Source organism: Lonchura striata, chromosome 5 (genome assembly GCF_050655825.1).
Source record: "Lonchura striata isolate lonStrDom1 chromosome 5, ASM5065582v1, whole genome shotgun sequence".
NCBI classification, from domain to species: Eukaryota; Metazoa; Chordata; class Aves; order Passeriformes; family Estrildidae; genus Lonchura; species Lonchura striata.
Window position 1 is genome coordinate 10,016,108 of NC_140707.1, and position 23,574 is coordinate 10,039,681.

A 23,574-nucleotide genomic window follows, 5' to 3' on the forward strand; every position below is an offset into this window, starting at 1 on the left:
AAAAGATAGATCAATTTTGGTTATCTGACTTAGTGAAGAAATACACAAGAAAATAAAGCAAGGCTTTGTGAACACTGTGAATATTTTCCTGTATTAATTTCTCACACAACTTAACTTCAAATTTTGCATTTCAGTAACAGGCTACAAAGGTTTAACTAACTAATTTTTACTCATGCCCATATGATATTGCTATTTGTAAAAATTTTGAGGGCCTGAGAAGGAGAAATGCATAAGGTAATGAAGATGACAAAGTATGTAATGAATACTGTGACTATGGAATGCAGGTCCAAAGTCCTTAATTTTTAAAGAGCTATTGCAATTTTTTTTAGTGGTTTTTTTTTTTTTTTCTTCTCTAGGTAATTAATACAAGAAAATTCATGGTACTGAACCTAAGCAGAATCATTTTAAATGGTGTTTACTTTCACATGTATTTACATCTAAAGGGATGTTGTATAGATGGAGCATGAAATTGCAGGTTTTACTGTCAGAATTTTAAACATGATTTTTCCATTTGTCAAAAGCTGAAGATAAAAGCCCGGTTTTGAGGTACATGGCCTAAAACTGCTGGAAAGCTGTTGGGTTTGTGGTGGTGCCTCCCCTGCTCCCTGTCTGTCACAGGGGAAAGTGTGGGACACGAGGAGAACACATTCATGCTCGTGCTATAGGAGGAAACCCACTCTGAACATCCTCCAGGAGCCTGTACTTCGTCCCCAAGTGCTCAAGACACATTTAAACCTGATGTTTTAACTGAACAATGGAGAAAAATTATGTGCTTTCCCTAGAATACCTTTAAAAACAAAATCTGATTCCATCTCTTGTCGTTCTTTGTGAAGTCCAGGACAGTTCAATCTGTTTTCTAGTCAAATTAACACTGAAATAATTATGCAACTGCTAATTTAGTTTTATAACTGCCAGCAGTGGCTGGATTTGGGAGCTGTTTCCCCAGTTTGTTAATAAATCAAATTTGGATTTTGACCTTCCTGAATTCAGATTTGAGAGGCTGAAGATTTCAGTGGTAGCATTTTAAGCACTAAATGCTAATTTTTGCCTCTTAAACTGAGGCAAGCTGTGAAGAGCAAAGACTTATTAGGAAGAGTTGTCAGCTTGAGTTTGCACCTTTGATCTACAGTGAGGTTCTTAAAGTTTCCGGCATTACATTTCTTATTTGAAAAAATGTTCCATTATGTCTGTTACTGACACTTTTAGAAAAATAAGTGTCATAGTAACTGCCAAATTAAGCAACAATCGATGGAAAATAGGAACAATGAAATATTACTCAAAACAAAAAGTTCCTCTGTCTGCTGGAATAATAGGAAATTATCACATTAAGCACATTATCAGGATAAAAAATAAGTAATCAGTATACATTACAAAAAATTTCATTAAGTAGATCAGATTCAGAACTTTGTTACAGAGTCAGTTTGCAATTAGAAGTTTCTTGTGAACTTGATATTTAAATAAAAATTACCTATATTTGCATTGCTATCTCAATGATTGTGATGTAATTTACTTAGGAGAGGTTAATCAGTGTTCGCAATGAAATTCACACAAAAATGCATTTCACTGTAGTGTATATTCAGTGGGACAGAAAACCTAGATTTTGTATGTTTTTGTAATTTTCTGTCTTTTGAAAAGATTTAAATTGTTTGTTTATAAATTGAAGGATTTATTTCAGTTCAGTAATTTGGACCTCAGTTTCACTCTTTTATCAAAAAGGTAAATACAGACCTCACAATCAAATTACAGCCAGAAGTTGTAAAGTCAACGATTAGAAATTCACTCTGTGAAAACTTACCTATTGCAAAATGGGAAATAACAGTTAAGAAAAAAATTCCTTTGCTGGTTTATAGGAGATGTTGATAATTTGTTATGTGATTACCCATTAAAGCATACTGATTCTCTGAATGGGCTAAAAAAGATTGCTTTATGTTTTTACTCAGATCATTTTTTAACCAAAATACAGAGTAAAAACAGATGGATGAAGTCATTACTTGTAATAGCACTGAAAACAGCAAATGTTTCAGGATATACATGCAAGAGATTTTTGTCAATATTATGCCACATATGAATAATTCATTACTGAAACAGTGCTACACTTTATAAATAAATAGCCATCTGCAGTATCATATGCCATAATCCTACAAATACTGACAGCAATGAGCAATGTTTTACATGTCACTAACTCAGCAGTACTGTTCTGATGTTAAAGAATAATAGTTCCAATTTAGAAAGAGTCAGTAGGCTAATCAGCAACTTCTTCAGGCCTGAATTCAGGATATTTAGAGTAAAAAAACCTCAGTTATTTCAGTTTTAAAAGAATTTCAGTTGTTTTATCTGCCAGGTGCCCGTGATTGCCATCACTTGTTTTACCCAAGAAACCGGGAAGAATGAGGACATTTTCCATCAGAGCAGATGTGTTAAAATGGCATATTAACATTTGTGATCACTTCTGGTTTGATTTCTGGGTTCTTTTCCCCGAGATGCTGAAGTTGTGTGAGGTGTTGAGGGTCAGAGCAAACGGCAGCGTGGGCTGGGTTCCAGCTCCTGCTGTTACGTGGTCGCTCCCCGTGATGGTTCCAGCCTCAGGTAGCCAGGCCATGACTGGCTATTGATCCAAAAGAAAAGGCAGAAACATCCTGGCCACCTGCCATGGGAATTGCAGTTCTGGGTTCTGCTGTCACAAGCAAGTCTGGCAGGACTGCACAGATGAACGCAGCCAATTTTCAGTGAGAGCATCAGTAGCTCTGTTTTGGCTTGAAGTGACAGTGTTTTCCAGATTAAGTTAATTTCTTCTTTAAATAAAAACACTTTGGTTACTTTTCTGTTGGAAAAACTAGGCTGTGCCCAGATTCTGGACCATTTTTTAATATGCTCATTATGTTTCTGAGCCTGATAATTCTTTAAGGACTGAGTGGTGAGAATTCCAATGTACTGAGATTTAGATTTCCTGTGCATTCATGATGCTCTGGCTGTTATGGCACACATAAACACTCTGGTCTTTCAAAAACACAACTGCAACTCCATGTCCTCTCACAGGTGCCCAGCGAGTTCACACAACTTTATCTCACCAGTATTTTTTGATCTTTGTCCTGGAGAAATTCATTACAACTGCAGATGGTCCTGCCTCAGGGGCAAGGGGGACAGCACATAAAGGCATTATCTTACCCTCACTTTCCTTACATTTCCTTTAACTCAAGCAATGATTTTGTGTCCTGATGCAAAGTGGTCATTTTGCATAACACAAATTTCAAAACTGGACTAGATTAGAATTTTAATAGCTTCAATTACTGCTGAAAGATTTCTGTCTTTTGCAGATACTCACCTATTTTGCCTTAATTTAGATTTCATGCTGGTTTCTCCTTAGGTAGTTATCACAAAACAGATCTTCCAATTGACTTTCCAGCATTTAAGGTCTGTGTCTGACAAATGATCATGGTGATAACACATTGTCAGCCAACTTAATGCATTAACTGAATGTTAATGCATTAAGTAGAATAATGTGCACAAATAAATATAATAAATATGAGAAGTGCTCTTCTGGCTGGTTCTGAATATGTCCATCCAAGCTCCAGGGAATCACAGCTGATATCCATAGCTGTGACAGTCTTTCTCCTATTCCTTCCCACCCATCTTCTTGCTGCCTTTAATCGTGGGGCATCTTTTCCCTGGAAAGCTCAGGGAATGTTCTTTGGAGCCCACCATGTCTAGCAGGGAGCAGGCTTTAGCATAACAGTTCCCTCTCCAACAAGGCTGCCCTGGACTCTCCTCTAAATTAGTGATGCTTTGTCAGAAATGCTGCTTGGAGCTCCCACTGTGAAAATGCTCATGGGGAGAGGCCTTTGAGAGAGAAAAGGATAAGGTACCACTTCTATGGTTTCTGCAGGGCACAGGGTGACAGCAGCATTTATGGATTGTGTCATGACCAAGGGGTAAAATCTCTCTGGATAACATTTGTCTAGGTTTTCCTGGAGTGGAGTTTGGTAGATAACATACCTTGAGAGTGAAGCATTGCAGGTAATTCACTGTGGGAAATGTGTTTTTAAGAGATTCTCAAAACCTGACAGAAAGCTCACACAGCCTTGCACATCTGTGTGCAAACTCTGAGATGAGGTGTGCTGACTTAGCGAGGCCATGGAAGAGGGTTGAGAGAGATTGAACCAGAAATGAGTTTCAAACAATGGCCTTGCAGAAAGATCAGGTATTTTGGAGAATTAGAGCTGTGAAAGATGCATTGTAGCAGGACCATGTGGTGTAAAAATATAGGTGTTAGGAGTATTAGCAGCACTGTGTGGCAACAGCTAATAGGCTGAAAAACATTTGTAAAGTATTGCAACTAGGAAATAGGTTGGCTTCTGATAGAATGGTGTTGAGTTTTGCATCTCCTGTCTCAGTATTCATTGAGTCCAATGTTAAATATTAAATATTAAAACTTAATAAAATCTTTTAAAACATCTCTCAGTTGCCCTGTCTCTAGAAAAGCTGGGAAAACCAACAATTCATCTCTCATTCTTCTATCTGTTAAACACTGTGCACTTCAGCTTTTACAAATACGGAGAGTAGTTTCTAGTGAGAAATGAAAACTGTTAACAGGATAATGATCTAAGGGACAGCGTTGTCATCCTCACATGGATATGTGATCCATGTGCTCTTCTGTATAGCAGCAAAAACACCATTTATGCAAATGAGGTGAAACAGCCTTTGCATGTGTCAAAGTTGCAGATCAGAGGTCTTGGACTCATTTGTGATTGCATCTACATGAAAGCCTTAACATTTCAAATGAGGTCCAAATATGAACCCGTTCTTTGATAACTGCACTTCACCATTGAATGTTGCCCTGTAAAGCAAGATGAGAAAATATCTAAATAATGTGTGTATTTCAAGATGCCTTCATTTCTGTTTAGGTAAGTGCGAAAATATATTTGTGTAATGCGTAATAAGGATTTTAATAAATGCTTGAAAATGGATTTCTTAATATGCTCATTATGTTTCTGAGCCTGCTAATTCTTTAAGGAAATGAAGAAAAAATAATGAAATTATGTTACACAGGTACTTAATTTTTTTTTATCTCTGATACTACTCTGGTAATTAATGTCTGGTTTATGCAAACTAGACAATATCTCTTACTGGACACATTACTGTCAAGGAAATATTACTTGCCTTAATTATCAGTAATGAAGCAGGAATAAGCTGCTCACTTAGATATAATATATCTAATGACCTTTTCAGCTAAAGGTTATGATGAAAGGTATCAGTTTCACAAATTAAGCCTCATTCAGTTTCTGGCCTTTGTCTAGATTAATGTTTGGAGGATGAGTTTTAAAGTCAGACATAAATTGTATTTGGTGTTTAAAATTGATTTAGTGTCTTGCTTTTAGTACATCATTTTCTCTCGTATAAATTACACCAAGCCTCATTTTTATCTTCATGTTTTATTATGAAAGCCAATAGTTAAGTCTAGTCTTGTCTTATTAACTGCTGCTGTATATTTTGACAATAGTGACTGGCAGAGGAAAGCTTAAATAAGCATTTTAATAGGGAGGCGCATAATGATTTTTAAAAAGCTTCTTTTCAGTCATGTTTGTTTTAAAAACTTTTTAATCAAAGTTTTTTTTTTCTCATTCTGAATGTATAAACCAATAAAAAAGATATAATCATTCCAAAGTGTTACTCTTGTTTGAGTCCACGACCTGGTTATGATTCAGATTTTTTTCTGATTCAGCAGTGACATCAAGAATTAATGTAACAGTTCATTTAGTGGAAGATGAAACAGCTAAGTGATGTTTAGGAAATTTTAGAATTGCAATGTACATGAGTGCCTTGTGGAAATAAGTTACATCTCCTCTTGTTGCTAATACTGTAGTAGTTCAGTGCTATTGTGGTGCTTCTGCACCCAGCGTACTTGGTCTTGGGTTTGAGTGTAATTAGGGAAGATTCCAGATTAAGGATGATTTATGCCTGTACTGATACATGAAAGGAAGGTCACACCCAGCTCGATGTGCCACATTTACCATTCAGAACTGCACCCAGGGAGCAGAATGTGTGCATCAGTTTAACCCTCAGCTCCTATTCCTACAGCCAGTTTCAGGGGCCTCCAGGATGTTCTCTCCTAAACAACTAAATCCCCTATGAGCTGGATATTCATGAGCTCTCCTAAATGACTACACCCATAGTAGCATTTAGGATGGATGTTTCTTAGCTCAGGTGTGAGGTTTCAGTCTTCTGACACACCAGAAGTGACAGAGTCTTCAAAGCCTCCACGTGCCCTTGGAGCAGTGCAGCTCCTGTGCTGAGCAGGATGTTGGGACAGCTGCATCTCACCCTCCTCGTGGTAAAACTCCTGCTGCTCTGTTCTCAGCCTGCCTCTGTGTCCTTAACACCACGGGAAAGTCCCAAAACAGGACTTGAAACAGAAATCTCTTCAGTCTGACTTGGCAGAGATAAACCTGCCAATAATACAGGCAATTGCTCAGAGCCACAGCGTGATTTTGAACCAGATAAAGCCCACAGACCTCACTAAACTGAGAGGGGGGAGGACAAAGCCAGTTGTTCTTTGGAAAGCCTGAGAGATATTAAATTAATTGGTGTAGCAGGAACTAATCACCTGATCCTGATCCTACTTGTGTTAACCAAAGAAAAGATGAAGGGTCTGATGCAGAAGGCAGCAGCCCTGTTCTTGACATGGACATGGTTTTTAGGAGAGCTCAGTCTCCAGCCTGCACAGGGACAATCTGCTGCTGTTTCCTTGAGATTCCATTGCTCTTCCATGTGGAGAACAGGAACATTTCCCCTCTTCATAGAGTTCATTCCAGAGCTTTGCACAAACTGCTTTCCTTCCCACAGGGAAGAGGAAATATGATGAGTGCTCATCCAAATTATATGTTACTCTTTTTCCATGTCATAAAGAAGAATCTAAGTAACTGCTTTTAAAATTGACATTTTTAAAATTTATTCTAAAAATTTTAAGTGGCCACTTGGTTTTGTTTGATTGGGCTTTTTTACTTTTTTTTAATATGTCTTATTTTTCAAAAATGTTTAGCTGAGTATGAGAGCAACAAATTTGTGTTTGATTTTTACTTCAAATTGTTAGATACACAATTCTTTTAGACACAATCTGGATTTTAGATACACTGAAAAGCTAACTTTATTATAAAAACCACCCTTGAAATTATGTTAAATGCTAAACAGTAAGTGGGACCTTAATAATGTGGTTATTAGGAAGCCGTCAGCAGTAAATGTAAATTAAAACATATTCTTTTCTGTCAAACACTGTTTTATTGTGTTAATAAACAATGACTCTTCATTCATTAAAGTATAGCTACAACAAATTTAAGTGTTCTCAATAGCATGTCAAGATGAGTTTAAATCATTCATATGAACTAAAAGAATGCTTAAAGATATTCAAAACCAAAGCAGATTTTTCATAAGAGTATAAACAGAATGGGAAGAAGCAGATGTAGGAAAAAACCCCACAATTTATCAAGTGAAATAAATTGAAAACTTGTTTGAAACACTAGATAAACATAAGTGGTACCAAAAGTGGATATATACTTAGAGAGTGGGAAAATATCAAATGCATTTCATAATGTGAAACAATGGACTAAGTAAAACAAAACACCTCTAATAATATATTGAAGCCAAATGGCTTCAGTTCCTTCCACTTCTTCAATAATATCTACATCATTCAGCTGGTTTTCACATTTTTGCTGTGTGTTTTTATCCCTTATCACCTGTTCTTAAACTGTATCACTGCCAAAGTGCACAAATATTTATCAATAAATTCAGTGATCCTAATTTAAGGTAAGTGGTGTGAACATTCAGGGGTGAGGAACTAAAATTCCCAATGTTTTTGTGGATCTAAAAAAATACACATAAAATCTCTCTCCCAGTTTTCATGGGGAATTCATTTTGCTCGTCCTTTTTCCCCAGGTATCTGTAATATAAATAAATGTTTTGCATTTTGTGTTCTGAGTTCCTTGGACTGGTGTTTCAGTAGAATGTGGCATTAATTGGCTTGAAGAGTTGAATGTGAACATTCTAATCCCTGCTGCAAAGCAAAGCCTGGCTAATTGATCTCCATTTGGATTTACAAACCAAAGTCCATCAGGCTGGGCTCTGAATCCATTCCCTGGAAAATCCCTGCAAAACATTTTCCTTTTGAATTTTTTTGAGAGCTGAGAGAGAGAGAGAGAGATCTAACAAATGTAGAGAGACAAATAATGGTGAAACAAAGTTTTTCCAGAGTTAGTTTTTGCAGAGCTGGTCACTAAGACAGGAGCTTAATTTCTTCATAGAGAAAAAAATGTCTTTGCTTCCATCTGCACTCAGCAGCAGCAGTTGTATATTATATGTTGGTAACAAAACCCTTGAAATTGTGCAGGAGCCAAAAAATTGTAACTAGGCTGAACTACTAAAGCATGCTTTTGTAAGTCTGAGAATGCCTGCAAAAGCAGCTCCATATTCCTTGGTGGGGCTCCTCCTTTAGAATTAGCATCTAAACCACTTCAGTTTGGCCTCAACTGAAAGTGTATTTACACATGAGCTGCAAAAATGATCTTTGATTTGATTTTTCTTTATATATTGTGTGAACAATGTGGAGAAATGCGTGTGGAACTGGGTTTTTTTAATGAAAAATTTTCTAAATACATTTTCCCTTCCAAAATTATTCTTTATTACTTGAAGTCTAAAATGAAAGTGTGCTTCTCTGGTGCCATATTAATGATACCTTTATGACTACATGTACTTAAAAACATAAGTTAGAAAGGGTCTTGGTAAAATATTTTAAACAAGCATTTATAATATCATTTGAGCAATTGTCAAGTACAATTTTTATTTTAAAAGATTTTGTTGGAATTTAGTCTCCGAAAATATTAATAACAGCTTACAGCAGGTAGGCTATAAAATAACACTGTATGCTGTCTATTTAGTTTCTGGTTGAAAAAGCACAGCAGTACTTTAGTTCATTACCTTTGAAAAAAACAGTAACAAGATAATACAGCTGCCTCTGATTAAGATGTAAATTCTTTCTAATTAGAATGTAAATTCTTACATTTAAATGAAGACATCAATTGTCAGGATGCCATATGATATCTTATTCCACCTTGCCTGAATGAAGCCCTCACTGTTCATCTATGGCACTAAAATAGTTCTGCAATTCCTTTGTTCTCTGATTCTTGTAATATTCTCTTTTCATGTTCCCTTTACACATTGCTTTTGTTTGTTTTCCCCCTGCATCTGATATTGTTGTGTCTTGGGATTTTGCAGAAATTTGGAATGAAAATTGAGTTCAGTCAGTGCCAGTATTTGCTTGTGCCTCAATTACTTCTGCTGAATTTTCCTCAATGCAAATCAGGCAGGTTGCATAAAGTGGTGCATGTATTTGAAATAATTAATTTTCCGTAAAATGATGGATCAAGTCCAATCAACCTTCATGAAATCCAAATAAAAGAATAGAGAATTAGAAATTAATTAACATTTTGTGTTGCTAATACTTTATTGTGCAGCTTAAGCTATAAATAATAAGTTTTATTTTTAAGCATAACTTTTTATTATGAACTGTTGATGATAACCTTTGACATAATTATCTTGTTAATATATATTAGTGTGTTAACCTAAATTTAATGTCATGGAAGTCATTGTAAATGAATAACATTTTAAAAGAGAAAATAACAGGATACAGAGAGTTTAAGAATTGACCCATTAATTAATTTTGCATGTAAAGATCTTCTGCAGAATTAAGGCAATATGTGTCTTGCCAGTTGATTTTAAAGTGTTTAATTTAATTGTTTGTTTATAACAACACATAATACTGGATCTTGTTGTCTGAGAGCAAGACAGTTTGAGTTTTTTTTCCTTTTAGTATGTATTTGTAATGGAATATTTCATGCCAATAAGATTCTTTGCTTATGAGACTTGGTCATGGGTAGTAACACCATTTTGGTGAAGTGACCAAATCTTAATATAAATGGCAAAAGTTTGTTTTGATCTGTCATGATTAGATATGAATGTGTGGTACAAATAATATTCATAATGCCTTTCTGCACAGAAAGTTATAATTATGACCAAATTGTCAGTAGAAATAACGTGTGATGATTCCAGTTCAACTGATGTGTCTCTATCACAGTTTTACTTAACATTTTAAATTTGAATATAGTTTAAAAAGTTCTCATACTAATAGTTGTATTTTCTCTCTGAACACTGCTTGCCATAAAGTCTTTAATTGAAAGATTGCCCTGGGTTTTTGCAACTGAATTCTAGCAGGCATCACTTTATTATCAACCACAAAAATTGTTTGTTAGGGAGTCATAAAAGAGATTATAATGTTGGAGTTTTTTAAGCTGTAACGAGCAGAAAGACTCAGTAAGTTAGAAAAATATGACTTGTCTATCCCAAGCTTGTTACTTGCTTATGTAAGTCCTGCTTTAATACACCTGTAATAATCTTACCAAAACAGGAAATTAAATACAGTTTCTCAAATCTTTCTTACTTGGTGAGGAGCTATAGAATATTATTAAAACTTCAAATTGCAAGTTCAAATATGCCACCTTTTCTCCTTAGAACTACAAAACAAGCACAGAAGGTGATGATTCCTGAGGAAGTTCCAGTTGTGTAAAGTTTCACTCAGTGTGTTTGATTGACTCGCTGGAGTTGGGGTATCTTATGCATAATATCAAATGATCAAGTGTTCTGAAGTATAACATAAATAACTTGGGGCATTGCAAGTGATTTTGACAGCTTCAGCAAAAGAAATATTAAAAAACAGAGTTTATAAGTAACATTAAAATAGGCTGCATAATGAGGTGTCCAGTGTCAACCTCAGTTCTGAAATTTGAGAGGAAACTGCTGAAATTCAGAAGTATTTCATGTGGAGAGCTCACACTGAAATTCTGGAAGACTGTGCCTTCTACCTTAGAAGAAAATTTTCATAAACATGAGGCTTTTTTTTCCCTTTCATAGTCCTTTTAAAAAAAATTGCTTGTACTAAAAACTGATACATTTTGATAAAGGGAATAGCATTCTGTGATCCTGAAGAGACTCAGTTATTTCAGTTGGGACTAATTAATAGCAGCTGAATATTAAGAAACTCTCCTGTATTTACTGTGTTGCACAGAAAACAAATTGTTCTGGGGTATAGGGTGGTTATATTACTCTCTGTGTGTGCATATAAATATATGTATATATGTGTGTATATATATGTATTCTAGGATGCCTTGGGTGCTATATTACTATTTTTACTATTCCAAACAGATAGTGGATTACTGTCATGTTTCATAATATATTTAATAATTCTCTTAGTGGGTGAAGAGGAAATAACTCTGACCAGTTTGGCCTGGATATTGAAGTGGAAGGAAGTAAGAGACTTTTCATCCAATTAGACTCACATCTAAGAAACGTGATACAGATAACATGGTAATAAAAATAAATCTGTGTACTCAAAACATTTTCATGTGCAAAATGAGCTGAATGACTGTAGAGACTGAGCAGATTCTAGCTTTGAGGGGTTTAGTTAAAGAAATACCAGTATAATTTACAAAAATTTTCCCTCTATTGCTTTCTTTCCTCAAAATACTTTCTAGGTTATCCACAAAACACAGAATGTTACCAATGTCACCCTCGCTTTTTTAATATTTTAAGGTATTTCTGAATGAGAGGAGTAGCCAGTAATAACCAGGTCCTATAAGAAGTTAAATTTTTCACTTTAAGTCTTTGTTTAACCACTTGATCTGTACCCAGCCCCAACACCTTTGGTTTGGAATATACAATGAGATTATGGTTGTAAACTTCCTTTCTGCAAAACAGTAATTTGTCCTATATCTCTTCTTCCTTAAATTTATATTTTTGTCTTCTACTTTATTCTGCATTTCACTCAGATATTTTTCTCTAGGAAAAAAAAAAAAAAAAACACCTTGTCTGCCATTCACAGTTCATTCCATTCATCAGTGTGAACAATTTGACAATTTCTCATTCATCACAGACTTTGCAAAGCACATCTCTAGAGCTTTCTTTGCAGTTCAAGTCTCTATTACTTCTTTTTTTGTGACAGCAATCCAAGATCCTCCTGTTGTCTCCTAAGAGAGTATCAAAAAGACTGTTTAAAGTGTGAGCTTAGTGAGTTTGCAGAATAAATCTCTTTTATGTCCTGCCATTTACTGGTTTTCACCTTCAGTAAGTTCTAGAATCGATCTGTCTCTTGTGGCTAGCACGGTTTGTACACACACAGATGTGAATTTTCTGATGTGATTGCAGCCTGCACTGCACACCTCAGGAGGATGTGCCAGCAGAGGAGGTGAATTCCATTCTGAATTCCATTCCTCTCTGGTGGTGTCTCCCATAGAACATCTTCCTCATTTCTGCTAGAAACTCACATCTTGTCTTGCTCTGGACATTTCCTCCTCATGTGAGATTTCTGACTATTCCTAGCACATAGCAATGGCTGTGGAGCTAAGTTTGCAGTGGTCCCCTTGCCAAGGCAAAGTATCCTGCCTTTTTGATTTATTAATTTTTACTATATTTCATTCGTAGGGACATTTTGAATCTTTTACATTACTCAGCAACATCAAGGTCATCTTCAGCTTTTAGCACTGTATTAAACCAAGATGTACTGCTGCAAAAGTCCAGCAAGCTACTTCAAATTTATGTGTAAATCAAATTAGACTCTTTTTTTTTTCCTTGTTTCCTGGTGTTATTTCACCACCACTTAAACTGGGAAGTGTGGAAAGCAAAAGTGCTATTGCAGTCAGCACAGGCTAGACTTTGGGTTGAATGTCAGCCTGTCTGTAGATGATATGATAGGTTCAGGGGGTTGTTCTGAATTTTGAGATATTTAAATACTCTGTGAAACAGTTGGACTTGTCTGCACCAAGTAACAGTGAGGCAGACTGCCAGAATTTGTTGTACTAATCATTTGTCTCTATGGCTGGGGAGGAAACAAAGAAATTCTGCCATATTATTGGGGAAACATCTGCCCTTCTAGGGAGGGAAGTCTGATTAAATAAAAGAGAATAACTTTTATTGTCAGGATAACTTATATTGTCAGTGTGGAAAAGGAATGTGCAATAATTACTGGGAAATTATAGTCAGGTGTGGGGATTCTCTGACATTTTTGGTCTTCTATTAATCTGTCCAGTTTTAGTGAAAATGTCAGCACAGACATAGATAAGAAGCCAAGTTTAAACTCTCAGTATAGATTAGACCTTCCAAAGAGGTCTGAAATATTCAAAACTAAACTATTTTTAAAATCATTCCCCATGATCTTATTATGAGCAGGATTTCCATTACAAAATGATGAATATCTTTTCTTTCTCTACAATCACGAGAGGAAAACCTTTTCCTTCACATCCTGTATTATGCCTGACAAAATGAATTAAATGCATGTTTATGATAATTGTGTTATTCATTTTACTTAGCAGTGGAGAGGTGATGGAATGAGAAACAAATATTTTGAATAGATGTTTTCATAGAGTAAATGAAAGCAGTACTGAATGTAGGAATAAGTCATGGTAAAAACAGTTCAGACACTTATTTTGGACATACACACCATTATTTTGCCTAATTTGTACATTCGGTAGGGCTTTTACTTATATTATGCTCTGAATATGTCATCAAAAAGCCTTCTTCTGAATAAACTTGCTTAAATTATGGATACAAGGACCCAGCATATTTTAAGACAAGCTTTAAAAATATGCAGAATGCAAGTGACATTGAAACACTTTTTATGTATCTATTCATTCAATTAGCTTTATTAATTTTTAAAAGTTGAGAGATGACTTCCGGATTGTGTATAAAAATGTTCAGTATAAACCAGTAAAATAGGCAGAGGCTTTGTTTTTCATTTTGTTGGTGGATTTCAGTCTTATCTTAAAGAGAGGGAGCCACTTTAGTAACGCAGCTTCCACCAAGTGTGGATATCATCACCAAATTTCCCCACCACCATCAATCAGACTGAGTCCATCACACTGAATTATTGCTGTTGAAAAAGGAAGCAGCTTTATCACTGAAAAAAGGAAATTTCCTCACTAAATTCTGACCTGTGTACAAATATGTGCAGCCTGATTTGAAGTCCACTTTGCTAGAGAGCTGCAGTACTTTGTGAAGTTTTACATGAGCCACATTTTTAACAGTGTAATTGTAATAATTGAAAAAAATCTGCCAAGCCTGAAGATTGAAGCTTATGTCATCAGGTTGGTAAGTAGTGCAAATAATCAGATGTTCAGTATCTGAAGTATATACAAAATAAATAATTTTGTACAAGAGAATTATGGGTAGCATTTATTGGAAATTAAAAGTTGATGTAAAAGAACAGTTCCAAGTAGTTTATAGACAGTTTTTAGCATTCTAACATGAAGATGTTCTATTCCTAACATTAACTAAAAAGATGGTTGAGATCCCTAGGTGATTATATATACATATATATATATATATATATATATATATATATATTTAAAGCCATAGAAATATGCAAGGAAGTGGTTGCATTACAGTGGCTTTGGCTTTGACTGTAAATCGCATTTTCAAACTCACCTGTAATTTGTATCATCCAGCTCTGGATGATGTTGAGAAAATGTTGTCCAATTATTTCCAAGATCCAAGTGGAAAAGGTGGTTCCCTACACCTCATTCTGTCTCCTCATCCTGTGGGGTTCTCAGTTGACTTCATGTCAGAAATGGGTCTCACTCAGGTGAGTCCTTTTTTTACAGGTATCCCCTGAAATTTCTGCTTTATAGTATATAAGGATGAAGTGTTTCTTAGCTATGACATCTTCACACCAAATTTCAGAGCTCTGTATTTAAAAATTCAGATCCATTTTCCTGCACTGGCTGATAAACCTTTATTCAATAATAATTTATTTTTTATTCAAGAGACCTTTCACAACTGGTTTTACCCTTGACATGAAATAATTATATGATAAAATTACTTAAAAGCAATCTGGGCCATTAAACTTTAGCCATTTCCATTAATGCATTGTAGATATGGACTGCATTTCTTGTTCTGTACAATTTTTGGGTTGTGCTTACGGAATTAGAAGAAAAGTTGCTATTTTTTTCATTTCCACAGCAGTGTGAGATGTTTTAATTGCTTCACTTGGTTTGTTCTGTTGGGGTTCTCCACTGCTCCAGCCATTTAAGCAGTCTGAGACCAATTGTCTATAATCTGAAATAGTAGAAAAGCAGATTAAAATGTCTTTTTTACTAGTTCAGAGATCAACCAAAACAGAATGGGGATTGTGAAAGTACTTTTTTGCAATCATTTTTTAAAATTCAGATAAATAATTACCTACATCCCTGTTAATGTGCAAGCTACAGAGATACTTAATTTTCAATAGCTTGTTTTGCCCCTTCATATGGGAAATACAGCATAAATAGATATATATGTATATGTACTGCTGAACAAGCTTAGATAATATTAATTATATATTCAAAATAAAATTAAAATTTCTTTCACATAAATATTTTGTGTTTTGATCCTGGGTGAATCTTTGCACAAACAGAGATGATCATGCAGCTATACACAGTCAATTTAAAAGCTGACAGAATAATTCATGCATGTATGAGTTACCACATAATATAAAAATCTCAATGAAACTCTATTTTTTATGACCCACCTATATGTGCTGAATTACTGATCTGTAATAATTTTGCTGCTCCATAATAAATTGCTGCCATAGAAACCTCATAGTACTGTGGAACAGCATCCTCTCAGATCTCAGCCAAAAACATACTTCCAGTTACAAATAATTGAAAATAATTTAATAAAAAAATTGGGAAAAGCAGCAAAGTTCACCCATTTATTTATTCTTTTAAGGGTTTTCCTTACTGTTTGTTGCATACTGAAGTGATGCTAAGTTGCACAATTTGCACTGTAGCTTTGTTCTTAGATTTCTTTAACATATAGGAGGCATTAATTATAGCCTAGAAGTCCAGCTGGGAGCATCCCAGTAGGCAGGAAAAGGGAGATGCTGCTTTTGGAACTGAGCACCAGTAATCTGAGAGGTGCTAAAAGGTGTGGTTTTAGCAATCCGGTAAGGATTTTCTCACCTTCCCACATGCATTAAATTTCAGTTGTTACCTCGCTGGGGATGTCTGTTACAGTAAGCATTAAAGTTAATGATTGTTCTTGAAAATGGAGCTTTTTTTCCATTCATGGGAGCTATTTTTTCCTCAAAAAAAAAAAAAAATTAAGGCTGGTGATGGCAGAGCCACCTGAACCAAAATGCTGATCCAGAATATTTTTTCACGGACGCCATGGACGCTCTTCATGAATCTGTATTTTGTCAAGTTTTTTATTTCTTGGCTATTTCTGGGACTATTGAGCATCTAATTTGAAATGTGTGATACACTTTGAAGAGGAAGTATTTCTTTCAGTGTCTTTTAGAAGAGACCCTAGGAGGAGGAGGTGGTGGGATATCTTGAAATTGTTTAATTGAAGTGGTTTGCATCGACAAATTGTACCAAATTTCCAAGGAGTTCACTTGTCATTTGTACACATCTAAAGGAACTGTCTGTATTTACAATTACTGAGTATCTTAAAAGCAATGAAATATGATGGCTGCTTCATACTGCCATTTTTTTCAGTCTCTTCATTAGAAAAGTCTACTAATTATCTCCTATGAGCATCAGATCCTGACAGGTGAATTTTAATTTTTGATACAATTTACAGTATGCTCAGCCATTGATGGTGTTTTAAATAAACAGTAATTATGTATTTGAAAATCCATTACATAATTGATTATTTCTTTTAGGAGTATGTAATATCCTTAACACAGTCTTATCAAAAGAAAAACCAAAATAACTGTTTATATTCTTTTAAAATAGCAAACTCTTTCTAATGACTTTGCTTTGTATCTAAAGTGGCTTTGAAATATAATTCTTAAAAAAATATGTTCACCTGCACTTTGAATCTGCTGTGGTAAGGAAAAACCAAATACAAACTTTCCTTATGTTTTTTCTGATTTTATGCAACTTACTCTTTGCATTTACTTAAAGTTGCAGGTCCTTCAGGTAAACTCTGCTCCTCACTTTTGATACCTTATCTGCACAAAGCAGTCCTTGAACTTTTTTTGTGAGATGAGACATGAGTTGATCCCTGTAAGGACAGAGGTACAAAATAATGCAAAGTGAGCTGATGTGATCTCTGGTTTGTGGGTGTGATATGGGTGAGGGGTGTTCCCTTGTGCTTCTCACGTTTCCTTCTAGTTATGGCTTCCACTGTACATATTCTTTTCACTGCTCACAGGTGCCAAACCTATTTTGGATGGTCTTTCCCACACATCCAGCAGGGAAATGAGATACCTGCGTTTTTATTCTCTTAAGATAAGCTGGAGAATGTTCAGTGGTCACTAAACAGGCTGTGCCAAAACAATTTTGATATTGTTGCTTTTAACTATATTTTTAACACTTTTAACTGTATTTGACAAGCCTTTTGCTGTAATGCTAATAATGAAATTATTTTTAAAATAATCACAATGGAGGCTGAAGAAGAAATGGCAAAATTTGGCAAAATGTCATATATTCTCACACCTATGTACTGGACACTTTATGCCTACTCTCCTGATCAGTGTTTCTTTATTTTCAAGTGTTAGGGGGGGAAGAGAAGCGAGGACACACTCTTACAGGGCCAGCAGGGAGTTATCATGCCCACACATAGTGCTGCTGATCCTACTTCATCCCACTAACTGCTGTATTTTCATTATAAGCTTGGATTCTGTTTCCCTCTTTCTTACAAGGATGTTACAGTTCTTTATTCTTCACTGACAGCTGGCAACAGGTAATGCTGGCTGTTATTTTGTTCAGTCTAGTCAAGCACATTCATTTCCAAGTACAACCATGTTTTGTTTGCTGTATTTTGTTCTTAGGGTGGTTGAATGCCATCCTTGGAAAGATGTGCATTGAGCTACTATTGAATAAGTGCCTTGCCTTCGGCATTCATGAGTAAATTCTGTAGTTTTTGTTTCAAGCCTTTGACATGTCATCAAGTGTAAATCTATTCTAATGCCAAAATCCCTCTTGATGTCTGATGCCAATCAGTAGCTTTTCATCTTGAAAAAGGTAGTGAATAATTTGCCCTGTGGATATTCCACAGACACCATATATGGCAAGAAGCAAAGAGAGGGGAATCCCATACCCATTTTTTAAATTCAAATAATCATGTTCAACCAGTTTGCTTCCCTAAATACCATTGGTAGTCTGGTACATTTTCTCGCTTTCAAGTGAATATTGAATACTTGTCTCATTTGCATATTTTCGATGTGTGGAAACAATATGCTCTTTCTGTTGCAGTATTTTATTTCATGAGCAGTAGCCAACATGCTGTAATATGTGAATTATATTACATTTGTTATTTTAATAGGAAGGTCAAATCTTTTACCTCCTTCAGCTTCATTAGTGTTTCTTTATTAAAATAAAAAAAAAAAAAGGAGACCGAAAAGGCATTTGTTATATAGGAAGGTCAACATTTTCTTTGTGAACACAGTTTGTACCCATGATTTTGAATTTCAATGAACTGTAAGCCCTAAGAGTGTTGAATTAAAGGCATAAAACACAGTAGTTCACTCAAGAGCTCAAAAGTATGTAATTTCTTTCCTTAGAAAGGAAGCCTACTGAAAAACTAATGAATGTGTTTATATAGCTGAATGGCACTCATATAGTTTATACTCAGAAGAAAGAAGCGAGTAGAGCTTTGTATTTAACTTCTTTTCAGCCTGAAATATTACAGGATTTTAGAGTGCAGAAACTATTGTGATTACTTAATCTGACCCCCTGTGCAATGCAGGTCATGATACTTTGCACAGTAATTCCTGCACCAGGGCAGATAAATTCTTCATCAGTAGGCAGCAGCTTGTTCTGAGTTTGATTGGTTTAAGCTGCCACCTTATCCTAAATCTCATATTGGTAACATTAATAATAGCAATACTGTGAGGTATTTTCCTTATGATTTGTAATAATAATGTTGAATCCTACACCTCAAGTTACTCAGAATTCTTGCATGTCTTAATTAAACTCTAAGATACCATTATTTTAAAATGACAAGTCATGTATAAAATTTCCAATGTAGTTAATCAGGAGTAGAATTTAAACTCATAATCTTCTGCTTTAACTAATAAGTCATAAAAACACTCATTAGTTGAGTCACTAACTAGTGATGATTTTAGGCTGAAAAATCTAACTGTAATTAGAGTAAGTTAATTTTGTCAGGTTTAAGAATCGCTTGAAATGACAGTGAACCCACACTGATATTTTAAAGATATTTGCTATTTCAGATCAGTGTTTTAAGTTCCCATTTTGAAATCCTGGGGATTCCTGCTGTGCATGTATGGACTGGTTCCATGCCTAAGACATCCCAAAGAACTTTAACAACTGTGTTTATACAGGAAATCATCCATGTTTTATTTAACTGCACCATGCTTTCAGGAATGAAACACAATAGCTGCCCAAGCCCTCAGAACCAAAAGTTTATTTTGGAAAAATGTTAAAAAAAAGTTTTATCCTAATAGAATATCTGTTATCATTAAATTAGGCAAAGATTAATTATTTATCAGGGGAAGGATTTTGCTAGGTCAGGGTTAATAGCTGACATCTTCAAAATCACTCTGACTCCTTTTGACAGCTGAACTCTAAATCTTGTGTCTCATCTAAAAAATGCCACAGCAGGACAGATAATCTGACCCCTAACTACCAAAAGTAGCCAATATTCCATTTTCCACTGGGTTTTCTTCCTTGTGCCAAACTGGTCACCTGCTCTCAGTTAATTTCAGGATATTGCCAGTGCTTGTTACAGCCTTGGTATCTGTAGAGACAAACATGGATTTAGCAATGGGGCTAAATTAATGCAGCACAAATGGAAAATATTGTGTGTGTCCCAGCTCTGATCTCTCCGATGTGCACTCAAATATTTCACCACCATGCTATTCTTTTATGTTTGTAATGCTGGCTCTAATGGCCTGGTCAGCCAGGGACTGATGGTAGGCACCCATAAATATACAAATACAACAAGCAGATGATCTTTGCTCTTTGCAGACACCTGGCAGAGAATGAACACATAACCCACAGGTACAAAAATATGGAGTCAACACCAAATGCCATATTAATGCCATTATTAATGTTTTGTTTGGTTTAGAGGAAGAGAAACTTAAAATATAAGCTAAATTAGACAAAACCAGGGAAGAAACACTGAGCACAAGATGTTGGCAGTGGGACAACAGGGAGGATAACATAGTTGGGAAGTGAAATGAGGTGGAGGCTGAGAAAGAAAGAAAGCTGGAACAAACTGCACAAGGCAGAGAAATCCTGGCCAAACTTACAGGAAGTTTTCTTTTTGTTTGAATCTCCCCCTTTGCCTGCCTCTGCTGGGGTGTAGCTCACTCTGGATAATTAGTTCCCTTTTTTGGTCTCTTCTAGGGTGGGATGTGCACTTACCTGGGTCTTAAAAAAGAGTCTCTGGTTTGGCTCCTTCAGCTAAAATCCAGCTTCTCATTTCTGATAAAGGCTTTGCAACTCTGAATATATTCATATTTAATATAAATATATTATAATTGAATGTAATAAATATATTGTTATTAAATAAAAATATTATATGAATACATTTATATAATTCTTTTTATATATTTGTGGGTGTGGGTAGGAAGCATTACTTCATCTCTGCTTGGTTTGCAGTCTCTAGAGCTTCCATACACCAAAGAATTCAGTTTGGGCTCTGTACCCAAATGTGTCTGTCATGCCTAGTGAAAGTGAAATGGAAGAGTATCAAATGCACTGAGGATTAGACTTGTTACCCTGGGGATTTATTTGGCAATAAATCATTTATTCACTACTGTGTTAACATTGCAGTTGAATCTTGATCGAGGCTGTAATTTTAATTTTCCATTTTTGTGGCAAGCTACTGAAAATATCATGGTAAGGCAAATCTGGCATGAAATGAATTCCTTCAACTTCTTTTAGCCCTGTAAGTCAGGGATCTTTCCTACAGTTAATAACATGCTAAAGTGGCTTTTCTATTTAACCTGGTAAATTTTTGCTTGCTGTTTTCTTTCCTACAGAAAGGAATCTATTGCAGAAATGTTCAGCCACCCTTCCTCTGTAGTCAATTTGATTGGGATCTTGGCTTCCAGAAACTTCTGTTTAAAAAGTCTGTACTATAAAAAGTTTAAAAGGATTTAACTGTAGAAGGTGACTTCAGTGGAGACAGACCTACAGCCTTTACACATCAGAACTCAAACTCGTCACCAGTAGTTAAAATGCTGGATTTTAGCTTTATCATCCATTTTGCCTAAAATCAGGGTAAGTTAGACTGGGCAGAGGTCTGGCTTTCTTTGTCTGAATTTCTGCCAAAGTTTTGATGGGAGCATCCAAGAGATCTTAAATCACAGCACTGGGGAAAATGTTTCTGAATTGTGGCTGAGAACCTCATTTATTTGGCCTTTATTTATTGGGATAATTTATTGGGTAGATTTATTGGAGAGCAATGTAGGTATTTGTGAAAAGTGAACAGGGTGCTGGTGACTAGGAACCAAACCAGGAAAATAAATTTATTAAAATGATAAAAAGCGAAGGTGTCTGAGATGAGCCTGAGGCATAAGTAGAGAATGTAGGGAAAAGAGAATGTCCAGAAGTTAATGGTTTTGCAGTGGAAAGGTAGCTTGTGAACAGCAGGAAGTATGTTAGGAATAAACTGCTAGATTTCTTTGGTATGGAATATTTATGTGCTGTTTTACAAGGTTAAATTAAATTTAAATATATATTAATCTTCTAGTTCTCACCATCAAATAAATAAGTAAATAAATATTAAAAAATAAAAGTCAAGTGATTCCTTTTTTAAAAACTTATTTTTAGCACTTGATTTATAGAATAGGTCTACTTCCCTGAGTCCAAATATCAGATTTTGGATCTCAAGATACGGATCCCCACTTGTAGGTAGGCTGGGGTTCTCAAAGTGACTGTGATGGAGCTGCAGCTGGTGAAACTGAGCATGGACATGTCTGAAATGTGGCTGCAAGGGTTTTGTTTGGATTCTTTCATTTCCCCTGCTCTGCTGCAAGAAAAGAACATCCTGAAAGCCCACAGTCTCCAGGAACACCAAGCTGCTGCTAAAAACAATATAGGCAATGGTTGCTGGGCAATCAGCCACCAGGTAAACTGAGATCCCTTGGCTTTCCCATACTTACCTTGATTAATGATTTAGCTAGTCATAAAATACAGTGTTATTTATAGTTTAGATTAAATGCCTAATGTTTTTTCAGGGGAAATAATCTGTGTGTCATCTGTAAAAGCCTTCCTTCTGGTTCAAATAGACTGAAGTTAATTTTATAAATACAACCAATTTGATATAAATCGCTAGTATGATTTAATGGCAAAACCCTTTACATTTACCATGACAGATAATACAGAAAGTACCAAAGTTGACATAATTTTTAGTTCGTTTGGTTGACACTATGAATTTTTTTGAAGATAAACAAGTTCCCTTCTTGTCAATTATTTGTTTGCAGTGATAGTGAGGTCTGATCCAGCTTTGGCCAACATTCATAAGCAGCTTTCCATGTGCCTACAAGGAATGATTGTCTCTGAGAGTTAAAACACTACTCAAAAAAGCCAAAGTATCATGTTATAGGCAATACTTCTCAAAATTGTTTTATTCTTTGGTTTAGTCACATAATATCTAAATATAATACTTTAAATAGCAAAAGGTGGATCAGTTGTTTCCCAACTGAGCAGAAATATTCTCTCAAAACTAATATCAATATGCCATTGAACAAATCCCATTTGAACAGCCAAAACTTTCTTTACCAAGTTCTATAAATATACTATGAAATAGGAGAATGGCAACCACATACATGGAACACGAATTGCCTTCAAAGTGTCCATGTAAGTTTTCCCACAAAAATATGAAAGTGACATTCATTCACAATGTCAGAAGAATATTATTTTTATGCATTGGTTCTACAGGCTTAACACATGCACTAACTTCTTTATGATTTGTTCTGTCTTAGGGCTATTTTTCAGCTATTTTCTTTTTATGGGGCTGTATTATGTATAAAAATATAGTTTTCTTGACATAAAGCATATGCTCATAGGACTGTAAAAATGCTCCTTCTTTTGGGTGCCCAGGACCAATTTACAATGTCTAAATGATTAATTGAGAAAAAAAATTATTTCTAAGTTTGGAAAATGGACTGAAAGTCACCTCTTTTTAAAACTTACTCTTTCTTATCAGAGACCAAGAACAAAGTTTAGTTAGTGCTCATCTTAGCTGGCTAAATTTGGCTGGATGTATTTGTGCCATTGCAGTGCTGCAAACAGATATGTGTATATATGTGTCTGTGTATATGATATACAAATAAATATATATATAAACTCATATATAAATAAGAGATATATAAACTCTTTTACAACCTTTAGAATAAACAGATTGGCTACTCTACATCATTCAGTTTTAGGTCTCTTGCAGCTTGCTTATCTACTTTAAAAAAAATGTGAGACAATTTGCAAATACTTTTAAGATGAAGTCTTTTTTTGTTAAATAATTGCAATGGAAGTGGATGATACGCCAAAGACAAATAAAATGAGAAATAACAAAGATCAAGTAGGA

At 35.2% G+C, this 23,574-nt stretch overlaps 1 protein-coding gene across 5 annotated transcripts in view; it reads left to right on the forward strand.

Annotated features, from left to right (window-relative positions):
* ELP4 (elongator acetyltransferase complex subunit 4) overlaps positions 1-23,574 on the forward strand; it is a 140,139-nt gene that overhangs the window by 88,473 nt on the left and 28,092 nt on the right. The window contains exon 10 of one of the 5 annotated variants that reach the window (XM_085579587.1): positions 4,714-12,257. The exons of the other annotated variants lie outside the window; for them this stretch is intronic. Coding sequence (XP_085435713.1) covers positions 4,714-4,806 — 93 coding nt within the window. The 3' untranslated portion in view covers positions 4,807-12,257. Of the gene's footprint in view, positions 1-4,713; positions 12,258-23,574 lie in introns of those variants that run through there. 5 annotated transcript variants of the gene reach the window in all.